General features: G+C 33.6%; 1 protein-coding gene across 1 annotated transcript; it reads left to right on the top strand.

Annotated features, from left to right (window-relative positions):
* The first annotated feature begins 2,476 nt into the window (after positions 1-2,476).
* On the top strand, positions 2,477-25,585 carry LOC110097025 (GABA transporter 1). The gene is made up of 7 exons (XM_020823235.2): positions 2,477-2,631; positions 5,438-5,668; positions 15,721-15,818; positions 16,697-16,883; positions 24,068-24,198; positions 24,862-25,098; positions 25,205-25,585. The coding sequence occupies exons 1-7, from the start codon at positions 2,490-2,492 to the stop codon at positions 25,583-25,585; spliced, it is 1,407 nt and encodes a 468-aa protein (XP_020678894.1). The 5' UTR covers positions 2,477-2,489.
* The last annotated feature ends 291 nt before the right edge of the window (positions 25,586-25,876 follow it).

Raw genomic sequence — 25,876 nt, 5'->3', positions numbered from 1 at the left:
AATAGAGCCACTAGTGAATATAAATAAAACCAAAGGCTATTAAATATCAAATATAAATTTCTTTTTATATAATCCAAAAATACATATACACTATGAGGTATCTACAATAATGCTTGGCAAAAGATAAAACAACAAAATACTAGCTAGTCAAAAATAAAACTAAATAAATATATATACAACACATATTAAAGTATGCTATCAAAACTACTCAGCTCAATCCTGACCCATTCACTGGCCTGAAAAATAAAAGTAAAAGTTGGAGTAAGCTAATACGGTGTAGTAGGCTATTGCAGCCTAAAATAGAAATCAATAACTAAAATCAGAATGATTGAAAATACTATACTGTAATACTAAATTGAAGTATTGTACAAAAAGTTTAAACTTAAATATATACTAGCACTAAATACTTTTAATTAACCAATGAGCTATACTGAAATTGAAATATAAATAAATGTCTTATAATAATTTTCAAAATAGCCCTTCGACTCCAAAATCAGAACAATATCATATAAGAATTTCATCTCAAATTCCCATCAACACTGCATAACAAAATCTCATATCGATTGCCCACTCTCACTAGTATAATAGAATCTCAACTCGAACACCTATTGACGCCGGCATAATAGAATCTCAACTAGATTGCATATTATTGCCGGCATAATAGAATCTCATCTCGGTCGCCCACTAACACCAGCATAATATCACATAACATTTCTTTTATATTTTTTTTACACATTTCATTAATTAAAGTATAATTAGATTAAATTGAGATATTGCAAAAAATGTATCAATGGTAGGCAACAAAAACACTACTAAGAAAAAATTTACTATTGCAAAATATTACAAAATTATCAGAGAGTATGTATAATAATATTCTTAAGGTATAATTGAAGTAATGCGCTATTTTTAGAAATTATAAAATAAATTTCTAAATTGATAAAAATTGTTTCTTTTAAGAATCAGCCGATAAATTTTTTTCATAAAATATTTAAAATGTTCATCAATGTATATAACATATAAAAAGTTATTCGGTGGATTTTTTACCAATATAAATTATTCACATTTTCTGATAACAAAGACAAATTTGATCGAAAATCATAAAGCACTAAATTTTTTAAAATTGAAATAGGCAAAATATAAGCTACCTCGAAACAGAATAAATTTCTCAACTGGGCTAATGAACAAAAATGGCTCTTCGAAACCTAGTTTTTTTCTCTCTCCTTTCTTATTCTCAAACCCGATTTTTTGTTCTCTATTAATAGAAATGAAAAAAAGTAAAATGAAATTTAATAAAAATATATAATAGTTAGTGATATTTATAATATAACAATAAAATAATGTAAAAGTAATTATGTTATTTGTTCAACTTTTAGCTAAATTTTTTTTATATCTTCCAATATGGATATGAAAAAATCTTATAAAGATATTCAAAAATTAGTTAAGCATGTCTAAAATGCTTGGGTGAAATCGGTTTGCATAACAGACACCTAATGGTTCATAACCCTCACTTTTACCGACATATATCAATTTCTTAAGGAATTGTATCAATATCCAGCCCAAAAATTAGGAAAATATTATTATAACTAATGCATAATAATATCTATGTTATGGTGAAGATGATTTGCAATTTGAACTTATAATAACTCATGAATAAATAAATATATTTCATGAGAATAAAAATCATATTAGACTATCATAATATAATTATTATATTTTTCTAAAAATTAATATCATATAAAATTTTCACATATATTGTTATTTTTAAATAAAATTTGATGATTTATCATTTATATTCACACTTATTTTCACTTCAAAATGTTTTTTTTTTTCCAAAAATTGATTTAACCAGCCAAGAGCTGCCCATAACTTGTTCGAATCACAGGTCAGGGAGTTCCGTGAGAACGCCATTGCAGATCGCATTCACATTCCTTTTTGGAGCTATCTTTGTTTGAACAGTAAATTGCAGACTTCCAAGCTCGAATCTTCTTCGATCATGAAATTGAACTTGGTACAAGCTAAGGTTTTAGAATCAATGTTCAAATAAATTAAAGATTAGAGTCCAATCACGTCGAATGACTTAAGACCGCAACGAAGAATTTTGGTCTTTTTTTTTTTTTTTTTTTTGAGATTATTTGATCAAATGAAAGTACAGAAGAGAATGTTAGTCTAAATTGGCGCGCAGGGATAAAAAGTCCTCTAATTTTCCAACTAAAGAGGGAACTAAGAAAAACAAAGAAAAGTACACCCCTAAAGCAAGAAAGCTTATTTTTCTGGCAACTCAAAATATCAGATCTTCCAAAACTTGGACCGTCATTAACCTCGTTTCTAAAGCCACAATCTCATTTTGGAAGTCTGCGATACATTATATTAGCAGTCCAAGCCACCGAATAAAGAAGCAAATTACTCCTTTGAATATAAACCCCACAATTTCTTCACATTTTCCGCTCTAAAGACTACTCTCCCAGTTATTCTTAAGTAAGAAGGTAGAGATGGCAGCTATTGCGCCTTCAGATTCAGAGAGAAAGATGGAAGAGAAGATGGAATGCGATCAAAATATAAGTGTAGAAAGTATTTCTGAAGCCGATCAAAAGCAGCTGGACGCAGGAGCTCTCTTTGTTCTCAAGTCCAAAGGTTCCCAAAAATATTCTTCTTCCATTTTCTTTTCAGGGATTTTTACTTCAGATTTAGATTTTTAATGCAAAAAATTCATATCACAATTTTATGATATAAAATGTCTCTGAATTAAAGAAGTGATTGATATTATTATATTAGATGTTCTAGAACTGATCATCTTTATTTCAATTTTGAATATGTTTTTAATCTTTTGTTGATGCATGCGTTATATTGTATTTTTTTATTATTTTAAAGAGCTGTACTGTATTATGATATGTAATATGAAATAAATTATTATTACTCATACAGAAATGGAGAAGTTTGTCCACTGGTTATCAATTTTAATAAAGTTATATAGATGGCCGAATGCATGTGCAATATAGTCGTTGCATTTAGAAATTCATAACAAAAACTAAAATTTTAATCATATTTAATATTTATTTTCTAAATTTTAACTGTTTTTATTAATAATAAAAATTATACTTATGAGAAATTTCCATGCAGAAGCTGAACTGTTAAATTAAAATTCGAAAATGTAGAAATTTGTAGTCAAAACAACAAACTAAAGACCAGAAAGGAAAGTATATGAAAATCAATCAATAAAACTTATGAGGTTATAAAAGCGAGCTGGGCCAGCTGCAGCGAAGGGGCCAAAGGTTTAATATAATTCTTAATGTTGTTTAAAACTTTGTGGTTTTAGGTAAAATTAGTATTAATTTTCTTAAAAATTAATTATTATTAATTAAAATTTATTATCCTTTTAAATAAAATGTTAACATCAATTAATTTTAAATAAACAAAGTCTTGTATTTGTTTTTTATAAAAATTAAAATTATGATCAAATTTTAAAACATCTGCAAAAGCAATCTTAAATGAAGCCTAAAAAAGGATTAAGAAATATTTATTTCGAATAGATAGTTTAATATTTACTATATCCAGTCCAAAATATATATAACTTTTTCTGTTATACAGGAAGTGAACATGTCAAAAAAAAAAAAAAGGAAGTGATCGAACAGGTCAGATAAGTTAAATAATAATAATAATAATCAATTCAAACGATTATTATTATTCAAGCATCCGAAAGGAAAAAATATATTATTTGGTTAGACTAAAAAATAAAAAATAAGAGTGAGGAAATATAAATTATCAATAACAATTATAAGTCATATTTTTAGAATTAGTATAAAAATTTTAATCATATTTGTTGAAATTTTGTTTTGAGACATTTAAATCTAAATCATGCATACATTATTACATACACAAGATCTGAAGTAGAAAAATTCTTAGTTGATAATCAAAACTCTGAACCATAAAATCAAGATGAGCTATGAGCCTTGTAAGTTTTAATTATTACTTTTTTTTTTAAGATTTTTTTTTTCAGTTCAGACTCATAAATTATAACAATAAAATCATGTCAGGTAAACTGATATAAATTATTCTTTTTACTCTAAAATGAATATAATATAACTATATATATATATATCATTAATCTCAAATTAAGTTTAATGAATTTTAAATATACCTGGATGCAATGTTTATCGAACTCGTGAAGAAAACTTGCTCAAATAACAGGCCAGGAAGTTCCATGAGAACGCCATTTGCAGATCGTATTCCAATATCCCATTGTGGAGCTATCTGTTTGAACAGTAACCTGGCACAATTCCAAGCTCGATTCTTCTTCGAGAATGAAATTGAACTGGATACTAGCTAAGGTTCTAGAATCAATGTTCCAATAGAGTTAAGATTAGATTCTAATGACAATGACTGTAACGTAGAATTTTCGTCTAAAAATTCATTTTTGAGACTACTTAGTCAGATGAAATTACGAGTTTATTTCTCTGGATTGGCGTGCAGAGATAAAAAGCCCTCAAATATTCCAATTATAAAGGGAACTAAGGCTTCCATTTGAAAAACTTTTTTTTTCTGTTTTCTTAAAGAAAGCTGCTTTAACAAGCACTAAAATAACAGTCCCAAATGGGCAAATTATTACGTCCGGTGTCTGGATTCTTCCGGACACTAATGCAGACGCGACACGTCACCAAAATACAACAGGACCCAGTGTATTCGGGTGACATGGCGCGTCTGGATTGGGTGTCCGGACCTCCTGTGACCGGACGTAATAATTCACCCTCCAAATGGGCAAACTATTACGTCCGGTGTCCGGATTCGTCGGGCACCAATCCAGACGCGCCAAGTCACCAAATTGCACCGGGACTCAATGTATTCGGGTGACGTGATGCGTTTGAATAAGGTGTTCGTACGTTTGGTGACCGGATGTAATAATTCGCCCCCCAAATGAGCCTAAGAAAAATAAGGAAAAGTACGCCTACCTAAAGCATGAAACACGTGGGCTACAAGACATCTCTTTTTCAGATGAGTCTAACAAATAATTAATTAATATTTTAGATATTTCAAAAGTAGCTTTAAAAATTTTTATATTAATCCTTACTTTTCGGCCATAACATTCTATACAGTTTTTTATTCATTTTTAATGCTGCTAAAAATCCGAATGTTTATTCAAAAGTAGTTCTTTTTAATTTCTTAAACTTATGGCCAATTTTTATAATTTATTATATCTTTAAACAGAAAATAACTATGAATTAATCTGTCAATATACATATATGCATATATATTTTTCTATATAAATTACATTAAGATAGATTATTTTTTCAGATAAAAAAGGTCTGATAACTGTAAAAAATGAAGCCTAATAGAGTTTTGTATTTGATATGGAGTTTATTGATACCTTGCACATATAAATGAGTTAATTAGGATTACTTAGCGGTAATTAACAGTTAGAGATTATATATTTTTTGGTGTACAGGATCATGGCTTCATTGTGGATATCATCTGACGACGTCAATTGTGGCACCGGGGCTGCTGACTTTGCCATTCGCGCTGGCAAAGATGGGATGGGGGGCCGGCGTGGCCTACCTCCTGGTAGCGGCTGTCGTCACATTCTACTCTTACAACCTCATCTCCCTAGTCTTGGAGCACCATGCACAGCAAGGCAATCGCCTGCTTCGCTTTAGAGACTTGGCTCGCCTCGTTCTCGGTTAGATTTTTTTTTTCCTACGTGAAATTCCTGTTTTAGTTTGGATTATTTACATACAAAATACTATATTTTTATCTATTTTTTAATGTCTAACTCACAATAATAAAACCTATAATTGCATGAAATGTACGTTTCACTTCTGTTTTTGAATGGTAATTTATGGAATAGAATGTTATATAAGTAGCATGTCATCAAATTATCAACTTGTTCAGGCATGACTACGGAGGCAATGTTTGAATTTGAAATTTTAAAAGTTACATTCATTTGTAGATCTCAAATTTTAATCAATTTATAGACAAATTGGATGTGTCGATAAGATGAATTTACCGACACTAGAAGTGATTTGATCTAACTTCAAAAAAGCAGAAATAAAACACTTGAAGAATTGTTAGTGCTATATGATCAAAAAGTTATCTTGTTCGGACACGAATCTCGAGGCAAAATCAAGTTGGAAACTTCAAAAATTAAATCGGGGACATCTAAACTCCAATTTCAGCAAACTTATAGTCGAACTTAATGTCTCGAAAATACATACCCAACGACACCAAATTCTACCCAATCCGAACTCAAATGGGTCCCAATCAAAGACCTGAAGCACATTTGGAAGGTTCAAATTATAATTTAGATTACCAAACGGTCTCCAAACATGACTTGCTTATAGTCGGATCAAGAGGCTCAACGAGAAGAATCCAACGAGCCCAAGATCATATAATTTTGATTTCATTAAGACATTCTAATGTCCAATAAATGGTCCATGATCAAGGGAATCAACATCAGCCATCCATTCAAACCACTCCCAATTTATCCTTGATCTTTCTCTTATTTATTTGTCATGCCACTCTGATAAACTATAAAAAGACCCATCATTTCTTATCGGAAGAGGAGAAAGGAGGCCCAAGCAAGAAGAGAAAGAATAGAAGTAAGAGAATTAAGAGTTCTCTTGCTACCAAACTCATCATCGACTACCTCCCGACCACTGACCGTCGTCGGACTTCCGCCTGTCACTGGACTTCTACCCAATGTCGAACTTCCGCACGTTGCCGGATTTTTACCCCACACCGGATTTTCGCCAGATGCGTGTTGCAACCCATGACCCCGAGTTTGAGATTTTGATGATGCCAAATAATGAGTGTTTTGGAACAACTTTTTATTGAATACTATTTTATTTGCTATTGTCCTTGAGTACTAACATTTCAGGAAGATCACAAGTGACTCAGGACGAAAGAAAGACTCAAGAAAGGGTAGATTAGGAGTATGAGTCAAACATTGTATTTTTCTATTTATTTTATTTTATTTTATTGAGTCTAGCCAAAAAATGCATAAGAGTAAGAGCAACCATGCACACACACAGGGGGAGAGTTTATTTTTAAATGCAAAATGTCATAGAAATTCTTCTCTGGAGATCGTACTGTACGATTTTAATTCGTACCGTACGATCAGAGCTATGTGGACGATACTGTGAATAGAGTACTGTACGAATATATTCGTACTGTACGATATGTTCAGATCCAAAACACTAGCCGTAGTTTAATTTGAGTAAGTGATTTTGCGCCGTTCGTACTGTACGAACGTGTTCGTACTGTATGATCTATTTTTAATACTTACTTAAATTAACCCATAATTAGTGCATGTAATCCAAGCTTAATTAATTTTTGAACATCGTACTGTACGAACCTGATCGTACCATACGATGAACAGAGACAAAGTATGATCATCCCAGAAATCGTCCTGGACGATCTCTTTGTTTTTGTCACATCGTACTGTACGATAGTAATCGTACCATACGATGAACAGAGCCGACATCTGATCGTCCAGACCATCGTCCTGTACGAATAGTATTTTGTGGATCGTACCGTACAATATTATATCGTACAGTACGAATTGTTTTTGAACTGTTCGTACACCTTCGTACCAGGACGACGTCTGTTTATGAAGATCGTACTGTACGATGGGTAATCGTACTGTACGAACAGTAACGGCTACTTTTGAAATCAGAGATTTTTGGAGCCCGGTTTTAGATGTCAATCAAGTCCTTTTTCAGTAAGAATCACAGAGGGGGTGAACGTGGTTAGAGAGGGATTCCAAGGGAGAGAGCTCTAGAGAAATTCTTGAGGGTTGAGAGAGGAAGGAGGAGGTGAGCGTTGTGAGGGAGAAGATGTGTGAGGGAGATCACACGGTTGCTCCTAGCTTGCTGCATCTTGCTCCTCCTGTGGCCCTAGAAGAATTTGAGGGAGGATCTCCAAGGGAAAGGCTCATCTACATCCGTTACCTCGAGGTTCTCTGCCTTCTCCATGAGGGAGAAAAACGAGAAGGTTCTCTGCCGTCGCCAGGAGGGCGAAAACAGAGTTTGGCACTCCGCCACGCTGGGTTGGTGAAAGGGAGGTTTGTAAAGGCTTCTCCGCCTTGCCAAGGGGGGCAAAAAGAGAACTATTTTTGATAGTGAAAATCCCGGAATGGAGGACTCCGGGGAGTGGACGTAGGTCATAATTTGACCGAACCACTATAAAATTCTTGGTGTGTTTTTTCCTTATCGTCATTTACTTTTTACTTACATTTAATTTTTATAACTATTGCATGGTGAAATTTTGTGGAAGAAAACTTGCTTAAAATTTTGTTATAAAATTTCAAAAAAAAAAAAAAAAGAACTCTTGCTTAGGGTTACTTTTATTAAGAAAAAGATTTTCACAATTCCCCCCCCCCCCCTTGTCGTTTACTATTTTCAGTGCGAACTTCTGCCTGTCTCTGGACTTCTGTCAGACTTCAATCCAACACCAAATTTCCGCCCAACGTCGGACAACTTCTTCCTGTCTCCATACTTTTATCGAACTTCTACCCAAAATTGGACTTCCGCCCGACGCTATACTTCCACCCGACACTGAACTTCTGCTCAATGCATGACTTTTGACGGACTTCTACCTGATGCCGGCGGAAGTCCGGACTTCTATCGGACGCCAGACTTCTGCTCGACACCGGACTTCTGTCGATGGTCCTTTTGACTTCTGTCGCTCGCCGACTACGGTCCTTCTGACCTCTAACACCATAAAACGGTCCTTTTGACCTCCATAGCCTGCCAACTACGATCCTTCCGACCAAATAAACATGTCCATAATTATTCTTCCTAATTCCACCATGCAGCACACTCTATATGATGTATATTTGTTACATCAAGCCAATGTCTTCCCTCCAATGAAGGGCCTCATTTGTAATCAACTACAAATACTATTGGATTCATTCAAACTGAGCTAGGGATGTGGTCGTTTCCCTTTTCAAGATTTTTCACATAATAATATTGACGCTCTTATGAATGTTGCACTGTCTCTTCTCATATGTATGCGTGCTGTATCTTTGTACAAAGCTAAGACTTTAAACTTTATATTTATCTACTACCGTGAATATTTCATGATGCAACAGTTAGAAATCTTTGAATATTATAACATGATCTTCATATCTTGAATTCTTACAATTAAATAAAACATATTGACAAGATGAATATAGTAAGCCTAAAATTGCTTATTTTACACATCACTTTGAATTGTCCGATGGAGAATTTCAGGGTTTAATTTGGTAAGATTTACAAAAATCTCTCTCTAAAAAAAGAAGAAATATGGCACATTCTCTATATTAAGGGAATCTAAAAGGAAAAGGATGAAAGAGCTTAAAGATTTCCAAGATCTCTGTTTGACCATCATCATTGAACAACTATTGCTCAACCACTGCCTTTAAGCAAACATTGCATGGCTTACACTACCATTAGTTCAATGACACCAAACTATTGTTGCCCAACCCATGACTATTATTAACAAATCATCACCGCTTAGCAATAGTTGTTAGGTCACTCATGCCCAACCATTGCAGTTTGACTTCATCATTTGATAACCATTATAGGATTATTTTCATTAGATAATTGTTGCCCAAGCGTCTCTATCAAACTGCCACCCATTTAACCACCACCACCTAACCACCATCACCAAAATTCTAGAACTTAACTATTTTCATTGGATTATTATTGCCTAACCACAATTGTTGAATCACCATCATCTAATTACAATATTATGATCACCTTCACCTAACTATGGTATGACAATCACCATCACCTAATTAAGATCTTATGACACCAAATCGCTAAGCTATATTGTCTCCCGACTACTCCTTTACATCATTGCTAGCAAGAAGGATGAACACTATTGCATAAAATATTGATGTACAACATTGACACAAAGGTTGAATCCTGCTAAATTCATCACTCTTAAATTTTCCAACAATTATGTATGCTATCAACTTTCAAATCGTTGTATATCATAAAATAAAAAATACTAATGCCCTCTAAATTCATTGCCCACTGCTGCCACCAATATCAACACATAATATTGCCTATAAAATTGATGCATTCCATCACCAAAAATATTAATGCTTCCAGCCACAACCCCTATCGTTTCCACCAACTTTGGTAAAAACCATCTCCTTAAATGATTATGCAAGACATTGACATAAAAGTCCATGCTCACTAACATCATTTCTCTTAATCACATATAATGCCGATGCACACTATTAACATGAAGGTTGATACTGGCCAACTTTATCATCCACCACATTCATGCCATCACTTATAAAATTGATGCATGGCATCGATTCAAATGCCGATGCCCGCAAACGTTGTCTTCTATTTTCCTAATAATTTTGATGTATGTCATTGCCTATAAGGGCAATGTTTGTCATTGACACCAACACAAGAACCCATTGACTTTATAACTTGTTATTAGCAATGTTTATACACATCACCAAGAAAATTGATATAAGTTATTAACACTAATGTTGACACTCATCAATTTTATCTCTCACTAACGCTAATAATGTTGACACACGTCATCACCTATAAGGCTGATACATACTATTGACGCCCATGTTGACATGCACCACTGTTGCTAATAGCATTAACATACACGATCAATTATGAAGTCGATGCATATGATTAGCATCAACGTCAATGCCCACTGACTTCATCACTTGCCATTGCTAATAAAATCAATGCATGTCATCACCTATATAAACGATGCATGATTTTAGCTCCAACAACACAATGCCTATCGATCACTTGTCATCATACAACATTGTTTATAGTTGAAACACATTATCGATTCTAAAATTGATGCTCAACAACTCCATCATTTGTCAATGCTCACACTATCATTGTACGCCATCGACCCATTACCAATAAGGTTAATGTACACCATTGACACCAGCTTGAACTCCTAGCATCAAAACTAATATTGGAATTCTTGGTTGGTGGTCTTGTAACTTCAAAGGAGAACTACCAAATAAATCATACAAAATCTCTTTAAAAAAAATTCAATACTTTAAGGCTATTCAATCCTCCACCATGAAATTAAGTCTCCACATTATATGTCTACTATATTGTATGAATACCCTCTCCAATTATGGGGAATACCTCTATTTATAATCGTTGATAAGCATTAATAGAATCAATTCAATTGAGTCTAACTGCTTTCCCTTTTCCAGTTTGCCAAGCAAAAGTATTAAAATCTCTAGCAACTCCTTTTTTATCTATATGTAATCTAGATCCTCATGTAAATTCCTCTATAATTTTTGTTTTGTTTTTAGACCTTAATTTATACTCATTTCAATTTCTGTAATACTAATCTCTAATGAAATTTATAATATAATATACTAATTGATTAATTAATTATATATTATACAATTTTTCAAATAAATTAAATCAGTAAAAAATCTTCCTAACTCAATACATTGTTCCAAAATTTCTCCCTTTTTAAGTTTAGGTTAGAATAATATTTAATAAATGTTTTTAAATGAACAATCTTCCAGCTTAATGATATATTATAAGTAAATGTTTTTAAATAATAATTTGAATTAAGGAAAGTTACACGTAGGGTAGCAAAAAGTTTAAAGCTAAATAGTGCATAGAAGTACTTACTTTTTTATTTATTTCAAGCATGTTTTATTTTATATAAAATTTTAAGGTTGATAAAGTATTCAAAATTTAAATTATATGACACTATATATATGACACATTACTATATAGATCAAAGATATAAAGGTTCAAGTAATATGTGAGGTGAGTGAAATTAATTACAGATTTTATTGATGAATCATTGCCATTTTTTGTATTATATTCATTGTTTGACAAATATGCTTCTGTTACATTAATATCATTATTATAAGATGTTATTCCAATTTGACAATTCTTCAAAAACTTGTATCATATAATCAATTTGATTTGTTCTTCTCGTAAAAGACAAGATTGACAAGATCAATTAATTTTTTTTTCAAATAATTAAAATTATAGGAATGGTTGCATTTCATTAACTAGTGATTAAAAAATGTAACAGGGAAATACATTGGAGGTTATATTTGGGTTTTATCAGAAGTTTTCTTAGCATATATGATGATACTCATATTCATTTGCAAAACAATATTAAGGAAAAAACAAAAGTTTATTGATAATTTGAGTGACTCATTTTAATATTGGTATTGGTGCTGGAGCATCATTTGGTCATATCAGGAATACATCCCTTGCTTTAGTCTTGTTAATTTCTTAACAAAGTGATCTAAAGAAACTCAATATGTTCCACTACGTACTAGAGGTTTGCAACTAGATATCCTAGCAAACTAGGATCTCTACCCCATTGCTAGCTCAATTGGGTTGGTTGAATAGATTCCTCTCCTCATTCTACGAAGGATATTTTGAAGGAGTGGATTTTAGATCTTATTATGATTGAAGAAGGTAAGATTTGCTCCTCCATTGGGTCCCTACTACCCCTGTAGATTCACAAAACTCAAAAATAACATATGGGTATCTGTAGATTCACAAAACTCAAAAATAACATATGGGTATCCTAAGCCCACTGAAGTTAACCCTCTAAGCTTATATTAGATAGTTTTTTTTTAATTAATAGTAAATTATTTTTGCAAGGTTACAATAGTTAAGGACCATCCTATCCATGGACACCTCACTTATGCTTCTACTCATCATAAGCATTGTACAAATAAAATAGTGTCAGGCCATAGACTCCTAGGTTAAGGCAAATGCAAGAAAATTAATTATTTTGTCCTCTCTTTTCCCACTAGATGTTATGGTTTCTATAGGTTAAAAATCTAATGTATCTTCATAGTCTATAGCAAAGGTATAAAAGTTAAGGTTCTGATCTCCATAGAGTTGATAGTTAGGGATTTGGAACAATTGATTAATGGATCTAGGAGTGTAGGGAATCCCCTTACCACTAACAAAAAACACACTAATATATGCATTGATACTATCTCAACGATTATATATTTGCTCACTAGCTTATTATATCTCTTTTGCAGAAGAAATAATAAATGTTTGGTTGATTCAGATCTCTTCCTATATATATATATATATAATTTTTTGCACAAAAAATATAGATTTAGCTAGAACTTTTTATAACACTGTGTAATTTGGAGTTTCCGATTTTTCTACTTAGCACTAAGCTTTTCCCTATGATGTTTAATTAGAGATTCATATGTATTGATCGAGTTCAACATGAAAAGTTGCTTTTGTAGGTCTTCTCCCCTATAGCAACGTATCCTAAGAGGACTCACCTCTCAGCTTTTTTTCCCAATTAAGGCAATCTTTTTCCCTAGATTGCCCCATTTAAGCCATAGGAGGTAAACAACTAGATAAAACACTATCATGGCTTCATCAACTATGCTCATGCCCAACTCATAACCACATTTGTCCAAAGGACTCATCACTCGCTATAAGAGTTTTTCCACTTATCTTTCGCACTCATTTTAACATACTTTTCCATGATTCACATATTAAAGGACTCATCTAGGTTTCTTTCCCTCAAGGGCATTCCTAAGGCCTCGTTCCTAATTACATTCCTAGATATTCATCAAAATTATCTCAGAACACATGTCTGTATTAATTTGTACATATCAGATCATATATTATTCTTCTATGTTTTTGTATAGTCTTTCTTATAGCCCTCTTAACCCTATACATAGAGAGTTAAAATGTTAATTTTTGAGCTCATGCTATTTTTACTATTCACAATGATTTATTAGTTTCTCATATACTCTCCGTACTATATTATATTTCCCTAACTAACCTAACTTTTTAGTAAAGTCAGGTGTCTCCCAAAAATACATGTATATTTAATAGTAAGATGGGAGTTATCCATGTACTTTCCACTTCTTAAAATATTACTTTTATCTTGAAGTTATATGAAGAAACACAATATCTTACTCATTTGCTAATTAATTTCAATTTAATTAAGAATTAGGATTGAGATCTCCAATGGATGCTTTATCATTAAGTATAATCCATGGAACCACTTTCATCTGTAGCATGTACCTCCATAATATCATGTAGTTATACATGTTGCATTTCCACATTATCACCTTCTTACATGTGTGGTATTTCCACATGATCACCTACTTTAGTAAATGTTGTTGATTTGATTAATCTTGTATCATCATTTATATGAAAAATTGTAGTTGCAATCTTCTTGAGTAAAATAGATGCATATATAGAAGTCTAGTATCAAAAGGAGCAGGTTATCCTATTCATAAAAAGAAAGCTCATATTAAAAGAATTGAAATTATTTAATATGCTCCATTAAAGTAGTACATAACCTTCAATTTCAAGCAAAATTGTTTCTTACCAACTTTTGTCACTTTGATATATAAAATCTAAAAGATATTCAAGGAAAATTATTTTTTTATAATCAATCATCTGTTTTATTTTTTTTATAATCAATCATTTGCTTTATTTTTCAATGAATGCCAACTATTTTACCTTTTTTTTTCATTCTCTTCCATACAATATAACCATGTTGATATTTGATTCATTTTAGAAAATACTTCTTCATCATATAATTTAATGTTATTCAAACATTGTTTAAACCAAACCACTTTTGAATATGGTTCAAACATGTCTAACTATTTATCAAACCATTTTTTAATATTATTTGATCCATGTTTAACTATGCTCAAATGCAATATAAAATATTATTCAGGCCATATTATTCTTACGTGTGCACAAACTATGTTCCTATCTTTTTCAATTGATGATCAAATATGGTAGGAGTAATGATCGAATAAACATGGTTCAAAAAGTTGTGGGCATATCCTTGAATATGCTTGAACCATATTCATACATGGTTCAAATAAGTTCTTAGATAAGTATGAACACATATTTTTAATAAGAATAAAAATACATTCTCTAATACTCTATCTAAGTTTGTAGAGTTAATATAATGCAGGGGCGGGGAAGCCTCGGAGGGGCCTACGCATTAATATAAAAAGGAAAATACAAGGTCCAAAGAGGGACCTTCAGCTCACTAATGAATTGCTTGAAGAGCTACAAAATTAAATAAAGAAAAAAAAAACTACGAGCCGAAAGTCCCCTACACCCAAAATATAAAATTTCCTAGATACAATCTATGACGGCAAAGAGCAAGTGCCCAAAAAGAAAAGTTCTCAAAGTAATCAATCAGCACGGTCTTTCTGCAAAAAAGAATCAACAACATCACCTCAATTCTCGAACCTCCATACCTGCAAGAAGAAAAAACTTCAGCACAAAATGGAAATACAGCAAAAATATTGGAAATAAAACAGATAATAAAATAAATTTAAACCATAATATTTAATGTAGCCAGATAAGCTAGTGCAAATGTAGCAAAGAACTTTAACCGACATTCTTGGTTGTAGAATCATTCTATTTCCTTTTAACTCTTTGAACATTCTTATGCATATCTCGTAGCCCGGATTCTTGTTGGAGTTGCCAAACAAAGTTTCTAACTTCTTACCACTTTCAGTCTTGTCTGTACTTTTAGGGGAGAACAGAACGACATATTTTATAAACTTGGAAACAACTCCACTGTCTTACACACAAAAAAAATTAACATTGGAAGTTTTAGAATTCTCTTATGACTTTATGAACGTTACAACTAATGCTTCGTGTGTTGGTTCTTTCTTGATAACTTGATGTTTCCTCTTTATTTGCTTCCATGGGTAAAATGATAGAGATAATGACTCGTACATTCCTGCAGGATCTTTCTGGGGCCGCTACTATATTGGTCCGATGCAGCTCATACTTTGCTTGGCCTCCGTCGTAGGTGGCATCCTTCTTGCAGGCATAACCCTCAAGGTTCGAAGTTTAATTAGGAGTCCAATTATCGTAATAACATAAAAGCAAGAAGCAAGTCTCTTTAATTATCTTAGGACCATCTAGTTTAGGGTTAAATGTCAATACTACAATTATTGTGAAGAATGTAATTTTTTTTTTTAACTAGAGTAGAAAACAGTTTACTTATATAAAATTTTTCTGAAAGAAACACAAATTATGATTGTGATTGGAAAAGCAAAATACTAAGAAAACTATTCAAATGAAGTCTAAAGGCCCCTGCTTTTTATAAATGTTATTATAAAGTTGATATGGAGAAAGTAGCTTTTCTGAGAACTATTATAGAAAGTAGTTTCCTTGCTCAAATTTATTTTGAAAGTAATGAAAAAGTAGTAGCCGAACATAAGTTATGATTGTGTCTTAAAATCAAAACACTATGCAAGCTGTCCAAAAGAAGTCTAAGGCCTTGTTTGGGATGACTTTCTTATTGCTTTTTAAAGCTGCTTTTTAGTACAATTTTTTTTTACTTAAAAAGATTTTTATACTAAAAAACTGCTTCAAAAAGCAGTAAGAAAGTTGTTCCAAGGGAAGCCTAACTCTACAAGCAACCAAATGAGCTGTTTTTAGAAGTTATTTATTCATCTCTAAATCTATTTTTAAATGAGATACGATTGCTTAAAAAATATTAATGAAAAAATATAGCCAATTATCAGAATCTGTTAAAATTAATTTCCTTAACGCATTTACAATTAATTGTTATCATATAAAATAATTTATTTTAATCATTCATCCATGCACTTGATGCATCCCACAATAGCCAAAGAAAAGAAGCGTTTTGTAATATTACTGCACATTAAAATACATATTCAACCTTTACTATTTCCGTGTGTTTGATATTGCAGGCTATGTACTTAGCTGAGAAGCCACATGGAACAATGAAGCTCTATGAATTCATAGTGTTCGCAGGATTATTAATGTTGCTTCTTGCACAAATCCCATCCTTCCATTCCCTGAGGCACCTCAACCTCGTCTCCCTCATTCTCTGCCTTGTTTACAGTGCATGCGCTACAGCAAGCTCTATCTATATTGGTAAGTCAATTTATTTAACATAAGTTCATGATAGTTACTTATATTTCAATTTATTTATGTAAATTTGCTCGAAATGTCTGATTATATATATATCTAAATTTATCCTTAGAGACTATTACCCGATAGATCGATCTATGTTGAGGGATATATTTTTTTTATAATTAAGATAATTCAAGTGTTATGTCTTGAAAAATATGATCGCAAAACGTTTTGAAGTCTAGGATTAACAATAGTACAGTTATGTGGTTGGAAATATTTTTTGATAGCCCAAATATCCACACAATCACAAAATAGAGAGAAAAAGTCCACAAATTATCCAAAGCGATTTAGATATCATACCCATGCACAATTGATTATCAAGCTTAGGTTTGGTTGTTGATATATTATCGTGAAATTATCTTGATTGGGCACGAATCTCGATGCAAAACCCAAATCGGAAACTTCAAAAATTAAATTCGGAAGCACCTGAACTCCAATTTCAGCAAACTTACAGTCAAACTGAGCGTCTCGGAAATACGAACCCAACAACACCAAATTCAACCCAATCCGAGCCCAAACGGGTCCGAATCAAGGACCCGAAGCGCTGTTGGAAGGTTCAAACAGCAATTTGAGCTACCAAACGGTCTCCGATTTTAACGAGCTTATACTCAAATCGAGCGGTTCGACGAGACAAATCCAATGAGCCTAAGATCACTGAATTACAACATCATTAAGGCCTTCAAATATCCAACGAACGGTGGATGATCAAAGGATTCGATATCGGCCGTCCATTCAAACCACTCCCAATTCGCCCATGATCTCACGCCTATTTACGGGCTATGCCACTCCAGAAAAATTATAAATAGAGCCCTCATTCTACACCAAAGGGACTCAAGTGAAGAGAGAGAAGAAGAAGATAAGAAGGAGTAGAAGGAAGAAGCTCATCCTCGACCACCGCCGGAGCTCTTCGATCCTGCCGCTCGAACACGCCGGGATTCTGCGTGATATTCGAGAGAATGCAGGAATTCTTCTCAACTTCCACGTGATGCTAAAATTCTTCCTAATTTGCAACAGAGTTCCCTCCTGACGCCGAAACTCCGCCCAAGTGAAGCCGGAGTTCTCCTCTGCCACCTACAGACGCCGGACTTCTACCCGACGTCGGACCTTCACTCTTCGCCAAGTTTCTACCTGATGCCGGACTTCTACCAGTTATCGGACTTCGCTGGACGTCTATGCAAAGATGGATTTCTTTCCTTTGTTGAACTTCCACCTGACGTCGTCCTTCTGATCTTCGTCATCAGACAACAGTTCTTTCGACATCCGTCACCCACCGACTACAGTCTTTCTGACTTATGTCGCCCGCCGACTACAGTCTTTCTGACCTCCGTCGCCCGCCGACTACAGGTCCTCCTGACATCCCTCACCCACCGACTACAGGTCTTTCCAACCTTCGTCGCCCGCCGACTACGATCCTCCCGATCAAATGAACATGCCAATAGTGATTCTTTGTATTCACATCATGTAATGTACTCTATAAAATGTACATCAAGCTAAGGCCTTCTCCCAAGGAAGGGCCTCATTTGTAATCGACTGCAATACTAGTGGATTCATTCAAACTAGGCTAGGCCCTGTGGTTTTCCCCCCTTTTTAGGGGTTTTCCACGTAAAAATTCTGGTGTCTCATAAATGCTAGACCCTCTCTCCTTATCTGATTGCGTGCCAGATTTTCGTACAATGCTAAGATGATAAACTTTATATTTCTCTACCATCGCGAATACTCCTGGACGCAACAGTTGTAATCATATTCTTAAAAATAATTATAGAAAAGAGAATCAAATTGGTAGATTTTTTTTTGAAAGAAGATGCAACTTGCATTAAATAAAAACCACCTAGTTACAAACTACTAAAAGATAAGCAACCTACCACATTTCTCCTTTAACAAAGAAATAAAAGGAGGAATATTATTATCACTAAGAACATCCCAAATAAAATCATTAGACAGCTAAATTAGCAAAACAATCAGCTAACTTATTATAACTGCAATTGATAAATTGAAATAAAACATTATTGAACCCTTTTAAAAAAAACCAAATCCTCCACCTCATGGCACCCACTCAATCTATCTGATTTTCCATACAACCTCTTGGACATAAATTATTATCCATTAATCTTCTATGCATTAGAAAACCAGTAGAAGGAATAGCATTATTGAGTAGACACTATAAGAAAAGCTCCACCCAAGGATTAAGCTTCAATTTCCGTGACCAATAATTCACATCCCTGTCATCATCAAACAAAGTGTTTGAAATAAGAACCGAAATGGTTTTCCAGCCATTTTAAATTTCACCTCCATCCTATCATTAACCAAATTTGGACAAATTTTAATTTGATTGATCATATCCACAAAATCTTCACCAAAATATAGCTTTAGTCGAGCTATGTTCCAGGTCCCATAAAAATAAATGAATCCAGGGTCATGTTAACATCTTTCAATTCTGCAACAAATGTAGGCCACTTATCAATGCTTTGATCAAGAGTCCACACATCCTTAAGGACATTAATAGTAGACCCTATTGAAATTTCCCATCTTAAAATTTTACTGACAGAGCTCCACCCATCTAGAATAATTTTCCATGAAACAGAGCTTTTCATCTTCACCTCACAATTCCACCAATTCTCACCATATTTCACCAACAAATTTCTATTAAGAAGAGTATCTGGTTTGTTCATCAGGTTCCAAGTAAATTTTGCTCTTAAAATACCCAACTTTGACACAGCCAAATATAGTCCACATCCCCCATCTTCTTTGATTTGCATAAAACATTCCAAGCCTCATAATGAAGACCATGGCCACCATTATGTTTATCCCAAATATAGTTTATGTAGATTTTATCAAACTCCTTCAATAAACTCAAAAAGATTAATATATGTGTTGAGTGAAATAATGGAAAAGTAAGAAAAACAGATTTAACCAGGATCATCCTCCCTGCTTGAGAAATATACATATTCCCCTAGGCATTCGATACCTTTAAAGATTTATCCATCAAATGTTAAAAATCTAATTTAACCAACCTCCTTAATGCTAATTTTACGCCCAGATACTTTAAAACCAAACAATTTTGCAATATGTTTACTTCTCCTTTTATTGATAGATTTGCCAAACATCAAAGAAGATTTCTGGCAATTTATTTTTTGACAAGACCAATTGCAATAGTCCATAAGAATCTTCATCATCTTCTTAACATTTTTTATTTTAGCCTCCAAAAATAGTAAAATATCATTTACATACAATAAATGAGAAATCTTTTGTGCATTTGAAGAGATATTGATTACCAGTCACATGCCCTTATGACTAAAAGCATTGGAAAGGAGTTGAGAGCACATAATGAATAACAAGGGAGAAAGAGGGCATTCTTGCCGAAACCCGTTCTTTCCCTCGATCCACCTAGAGTTACATCCATTGATCATAATAGAGAACCTTGGATTAACGACACATTCCATCAACAACCTAGAGAATTTGATAGAAAAATTAACCAAAGTCATCCAACACCTATTATAGTGTAGACCAACACACACTATGCTACGCTTGCTCCATATTTATCTTGATAGCCATGAGGCCTTTCTTGGATTTAGAACACTTGATTTTATTAAACACTTGTTGAGCCAAAAGAATGTGATCTAAAATTAATCTACCATTGACAAAAGCCACCTAATCTTCAGATATAATTTTTGGAATCACCCACAGAAGTCTTTTTAAAAAAACTTTTGTCACAATCTTGTATATAGATTTATAAAGATTGATTGGACGATAGTTAGAAGGAGACAAATGATTTTGGACCTTTGGAATCAAAACAATAAGTGTTTCTTTCCATTCATGACAAAGCTTACCATAAGAAAATAAATAATTAATTACATTGCAAACATCATCTCCAATTATATTCCAATAAGCTTTAATAAAGGAATAAGTAATTCTATCACAACCCAGAGATTTATTTTCTCCAAAATTCTTAATAACCTTAATACTAGAGAATTTTGCCTCTAGTTTTCTCCTGTCTTAGTCATCTATCACCTTACAAGGAGCTGACCATTTCTTCAGACGACACTCCCTATCCCTCTAATTGTCTTGAAAATAATTGAGAAATACATTTTCAATTCCATTTTGTTCTTCAATCATAATACCATTTACATCTTTCACTTGAGTAATCTAATTCCCATGTCTTCTTGCATTAACAAAAAGCATGAAAAACTTTGAATTGAAATCCCCCTCTTCTATCCATCTTACCTTAGCCCTTTGCCTCCACCATGTATTCAACCACGCAAGATACACATTTAGTTTGCAAACTTTAGATCTCAAAAGCCACATTTTTTCTTCACATAACCACCTGATATCAGACTCCTCCAAGGCTCCAATTGTAGTTGCAACACCTCCTCCTTAAGGCTCTCTTTTAAATACAAAAAATTCTTAAGTTTAGCTTTACACCAAAAGAATAGATCCTTCAGAGCTCTTTTACATTTTTTACTAAGAATTTGGATATCATCCTCATCATAAGATTTATTTCAAGATCTAGAAACAATGAGAGAAGAAGCATGATAAGAAGCCCAAACATCTTCAAATTTCATAATTCCTTTCTTCTTAGTAGCGGAATCGAATATCCTCAACACAATAGGATATTGGTCCAAAGCCACTCTAACAATATGTTTCACTACAACAACCTAAATTTTTTCAAAATAAGGGATAAACAAGCTTGAGAACCTCATCACCATAAATCAAAATTGTAAGCACCCTTAAAAATGGAAGGGGTAAAGGAAGAAATATTTTCACCTGAGGATGAACTACCGAAAATAACATCTTTAAAAGAGTGAGCGGGAGCAATTTTACCTTCTTTTTTAAGGTTAAAAATGCCCTGATTCTTAGTAAAAATTTGTGCTACAGATTTCCCCTTGCTAGGGTTAGCTGCAGTTGGCGCCTCCATTGAAACAACCCAATCTATCACCACGAAAATCACATATCGAGTATCCCCACAGGAAGATCCAATACTTAGAGCAAAAACAACAGAAGAAAGCGGACGAGATCGCTGAGAAGGAGAAAACCCTAGAATCGCCAGAGTTGTCGGAGAGGAAAGAATGATGAGAAATTAAAATGTTTTTGAAACCTAACTTATTGTTCAATTTATCTTAATAGTCTTATTTTGTTTAAAAACTACAAATAAGCTGGCCTTAAATTGATTTACAAAACATAATTAAAATTTTTAAAAACTTTTAAAAATAGATTTTAAATGTATAAAAACAAATTTAAAACCTATATAAATAGATCATAATTTCTTCAAAATACTTTGTAAAAATCTCATATACCCTATTCTATTTTCACATCCTAATGCCCGAGAAATATATACAAAAAACACGTAGGAAACAAAATACAACAGTTAATTTACGGCGTCTAAATTTTCTGACTGCTTTCCGACGGCCAACACAGTTGGTAATTTTCGGTGGTCATAGAGCCAGCGACTATCAGTTAATTACTGGCGGCGTATCGGCCATCTCAAACGACAGTTTTGATGTAAAATTTTGGCTGTTAAAATAAGTCATTCGGTATTGATGTATCTAGCGCCAGTAGATCCTCCTTATTCTTTATATAATTCTCCATCAAACACACTCAAAAAATATATAGCTTCCATAGTATACCTACCTTGCATGAATCTGAATTGATTTGGCGAAACATTAGCATCACGCTGCAACCTATGCTTCATAACTCTCTCCCATAGTTTTAAAGTATGACACATTAACATAATTCTTCTACAATTCACACAATCTTGTTTGTTACCTTTATTCTTAAAAATATGAACCAACACACTCATTCTTCACGCGTCTAACAACTTTTAATCTTCAAAATAATATTAAAAAGTTTAGTAAGAGGAAAAATTCAAACCTTCGTGGCGTTCGGCTTAGCTGGAGTGATGAAGGGCGTCGACGGGCAGGGCAAGAAATTTCGACGATAGAGTGGGTGTGATCGGCGGCCGAAGTGAGGGCGTGATCGTCGGCCAGAGTTACGGTGCCGGCGGCCGGATTCCTGCGGAGTCAGTCAGAGGCGAGCGCGAGCGCGAGCGGAGTGGAGTTTGGAGGAAAAAGATACGCGAACAAATGAGGAGGAAGGGTCGGCTTGGCCAATTTTAGATCAATTTCTGGCGGTTATCCAGTGGTTTCTACCGCTGGAAAAAAATAGTTAACACCGGCGGCCAAGCCGCCGGTAAAGGCAACACTAAAATAGAAAACCGTCGGCCTACCTGAGGGTTACCGCAGGCATTTTCGGCGGTTTATTATTAAACACTACTGGATAAACTGTCGGTAAATACCGGAGGTCAAACAGCCGATTAAACCGCCGGTACTTTCGACGGTTATTTGACCGCCAGAATTACCGCCGATAATTGTTGATTTACCTATAGTGAGCCCTCCAGCGTGCCCCACAAAACTAGCAAGCGAGAAAAAGCTCCCATGGCAATCGAATAGAATTCTCACTTCACTATGAGTGCACTTGTATAATTACCCATCGATCTTCTTTCCCTCAATGCTTCAAGTAGAAACTAAAGCTCTTCACTTTTGTGTTAAAGATGACTTGTTTTTCACTTAAGTATGAATGGCTAGATTCTTCGGTCCTGGTTTTGTGTTATTGAATGAAGAAGAAAGCTAAATGTTATCTATAGTGGCACAGCTTCAATGGCTCATCTATTCTTTTGTGCTGCTGCTTTTTGTTGAAAAATAAAATAATATTACATGTAAACAATAAAGTTGGGAAATGGATCTTAGCAAATGAATCTTTGGATCAACCCGTGTATCCTCACCAACCCATGGTAAGCAACAAAATTTAGCCATCTTCGTCGAATGCCGAAGATCCATCTCGGACTACCATTTTGCAAGGAGGTGGTAAAGTACAATTACATTATTACAGTATCTGCCTACAATTACACAACTGCACTATCATTCCAACTATTCAATGCTAACTGCATGGGATCAGATCTACCATTGATTCGTTGTGCTTGTAACTGCACTTTTACATTTAGAATTGCTAATATCTATTGCATAAAACTATTATATTTTCATAATTTTGTTCTATTTTTAATTAATGAAAAAAGTTGATAAAGTTGAAATGCTTGAGTAAATATTTTAGTATTTTTGTAATTATCCTTAAAAAAATAGGTTTATGAAATGCAGGGTACTCCTCTCGTGCTCCAATGAGAGACTACTCCATTCCTGGCTCGGGTAAAGACCAGCTTTTTGGCATATTTACTGCAATATCTATAATTGGTACAACTTATGGCAGCGGGATTATACCAGAAATTCAGGTAAACACAAAATCTCTCCCGCTTTCATTTTCTACGTATTTACGGAATAATCTCTCTCTCTCCCTCCCTATTCCCAATCATACTCTCTTTCTTTGTTATAGGAATCCAAAAGTTAGTTAATCCTATTTTATTCAAAATTCTTTTAAAAGAAGCAAAGTCTGCAACACTATCAAAGATCTTTCTCGATCGTACAAGCACCTAAACTCTTATATTATCATAGATGACAATCCCTCATCTCTCTCTCTCTCCCTCTTGTTTCTATTCGTTTGTAGCAGTGAGATTTGAAATCTTTTATTCGCTCTATATTTAGTGATAATGAAGAATGAATTTGGAGATATAAATTTATCCCAATCACTCTCAGTATCTGCCAATAATAATAAAAAAGAACACAATTATTAATAGTTTAAAGTTCTTAATAATTTAAAACATGTTTTAAGCCATCTTTTTTATATGCTTCTGTTGACCACCAAAAAGATTGACAAACAAAAGAATATCCTAGCATTTGACTTGCTCTTGATCAGCTTATACATTCGATGGTGGATAGAAGTAGCATTTAGTTTTGACGCTTATTTAGATGGCTAATTCTGCCTCAAAACCCACATTTCCAAATGTACGAAAAATTTAGATTTTTACTTCTATAATATTTTAAAACTTATACTGCAGGCAACTGTTGCTCCGCCAGTAAAAGGCAAAATGTTTAAGGGACTCTGCCTCTGCTATGTGGTGGTGATCAGCACCTTCTTTAGTGTTGCTATAGCAGGATATTGGGCATTTGGAAACCAAGCACAAAGCAACATCCTTTCAAACTTCTTCGCTTCTGATGGCAGTGTCCTTGTTCCTAAGTCGCTCTACATGATGATCAACTTCTTCTGTATCGTTCAAATTTTTGCTGTCTCAGTGGTAAAAATTACACGTGTGGAACACAAATATAAGTCTAGACTTTTTAATTTTCAATTAAAACTTTATCCTAATTTTAATACAAATACATATATTTCTATTTATGCAGGTCTACCTACAACCAACCAATGAAGTGCTCGAGCAGCTCCTCGCCGACCCAAAAAAACATCAATACTCTCCACGCAATGTGATTCCAAGAACCATTTCTCGCTCATTAGTTGTCGCCTTTAGTACCCTCATTGCTGCCATGATTCCATTCTTTGGGGATCTCACTGCATTGATAGGAGCATTCGCAATCTTGCCAATGGACTTTATGATACCAGCTATTATGTATAACATCACATTTGGATCATCTGTGAGGAAGGCAATTTACTGGGTCAACATGGTCATCATCACAGTCTTTTCGGGGTTGACTGTGCTCGGCTGCATTTCCTCTGTGAGGCAAATAGCACTCGATGCAAAGAGTTACAAGTTATTTGCCAATCTGTGAGTGAGGATCTAATTTGTATGCAATTTTTTTTTTGTCGAAAGTACGATATAAATAAAAATCTTAAAGGGAAAATCTTCATAGATTTTTCTATAAATTTTAACTTTGAATATTCATGATGATAATAAAGCTTATTATTTTAACTTTGAATAAAATCATAAGAGGCATGAGGCATTTGTGAGAAATGTGATAAGGGAAACATTTATGAAACTTGAGCCATTTAAAATGATTTTATTAGTGTGAGTCATACATTACAATGAATTCGTATCCTATATTATGAGAATGAATATAAAA

This window comes from Dendrobium catenatum, unplaced genomic scaffold (assembly GCF_001605985.2).
Source record: "Dendrobium catenatum unplaced genomic scaffold, ASM160598v2 fragScaff_scaffold_257, whole genome shotgun sequence".
Lineage (NCBI taxonomy): Eukaryota > Viridiplantae > Streptophyta > Magnoliopsida > Asparagales > Orchidaceae > Dendrobium > Dendrobium catenatum.
This window is presented reverse-complemented; position numbering and strand designations above follow the sequence as displayed.

Bases quoted from the DNA above. Each gene is read 5' to 3' on its own strand.
- LOC110097025 (XM_020823235.2), top strand. From the start codon at position 2,490: ATGGCAGCTATTGCGCCTTCAGATTCAGAGAGAAAGATGGAAGAGAAG. The intron at 5,669-15,720 runs GTTAGATTTTTT...ACATTCCTGCAG, and splicing joins CTTGGCTCGCCTCGTTCTCG to GATCTTTCTGGGGCCGCTAC. The intron at 15,819-16,696 runs GTTCGAAGTTTA...TTGATATTGCAG, and splicing joins TTGCAGGCATAACCCTCAAG to GCTATGTACTTAGCTGAGAA.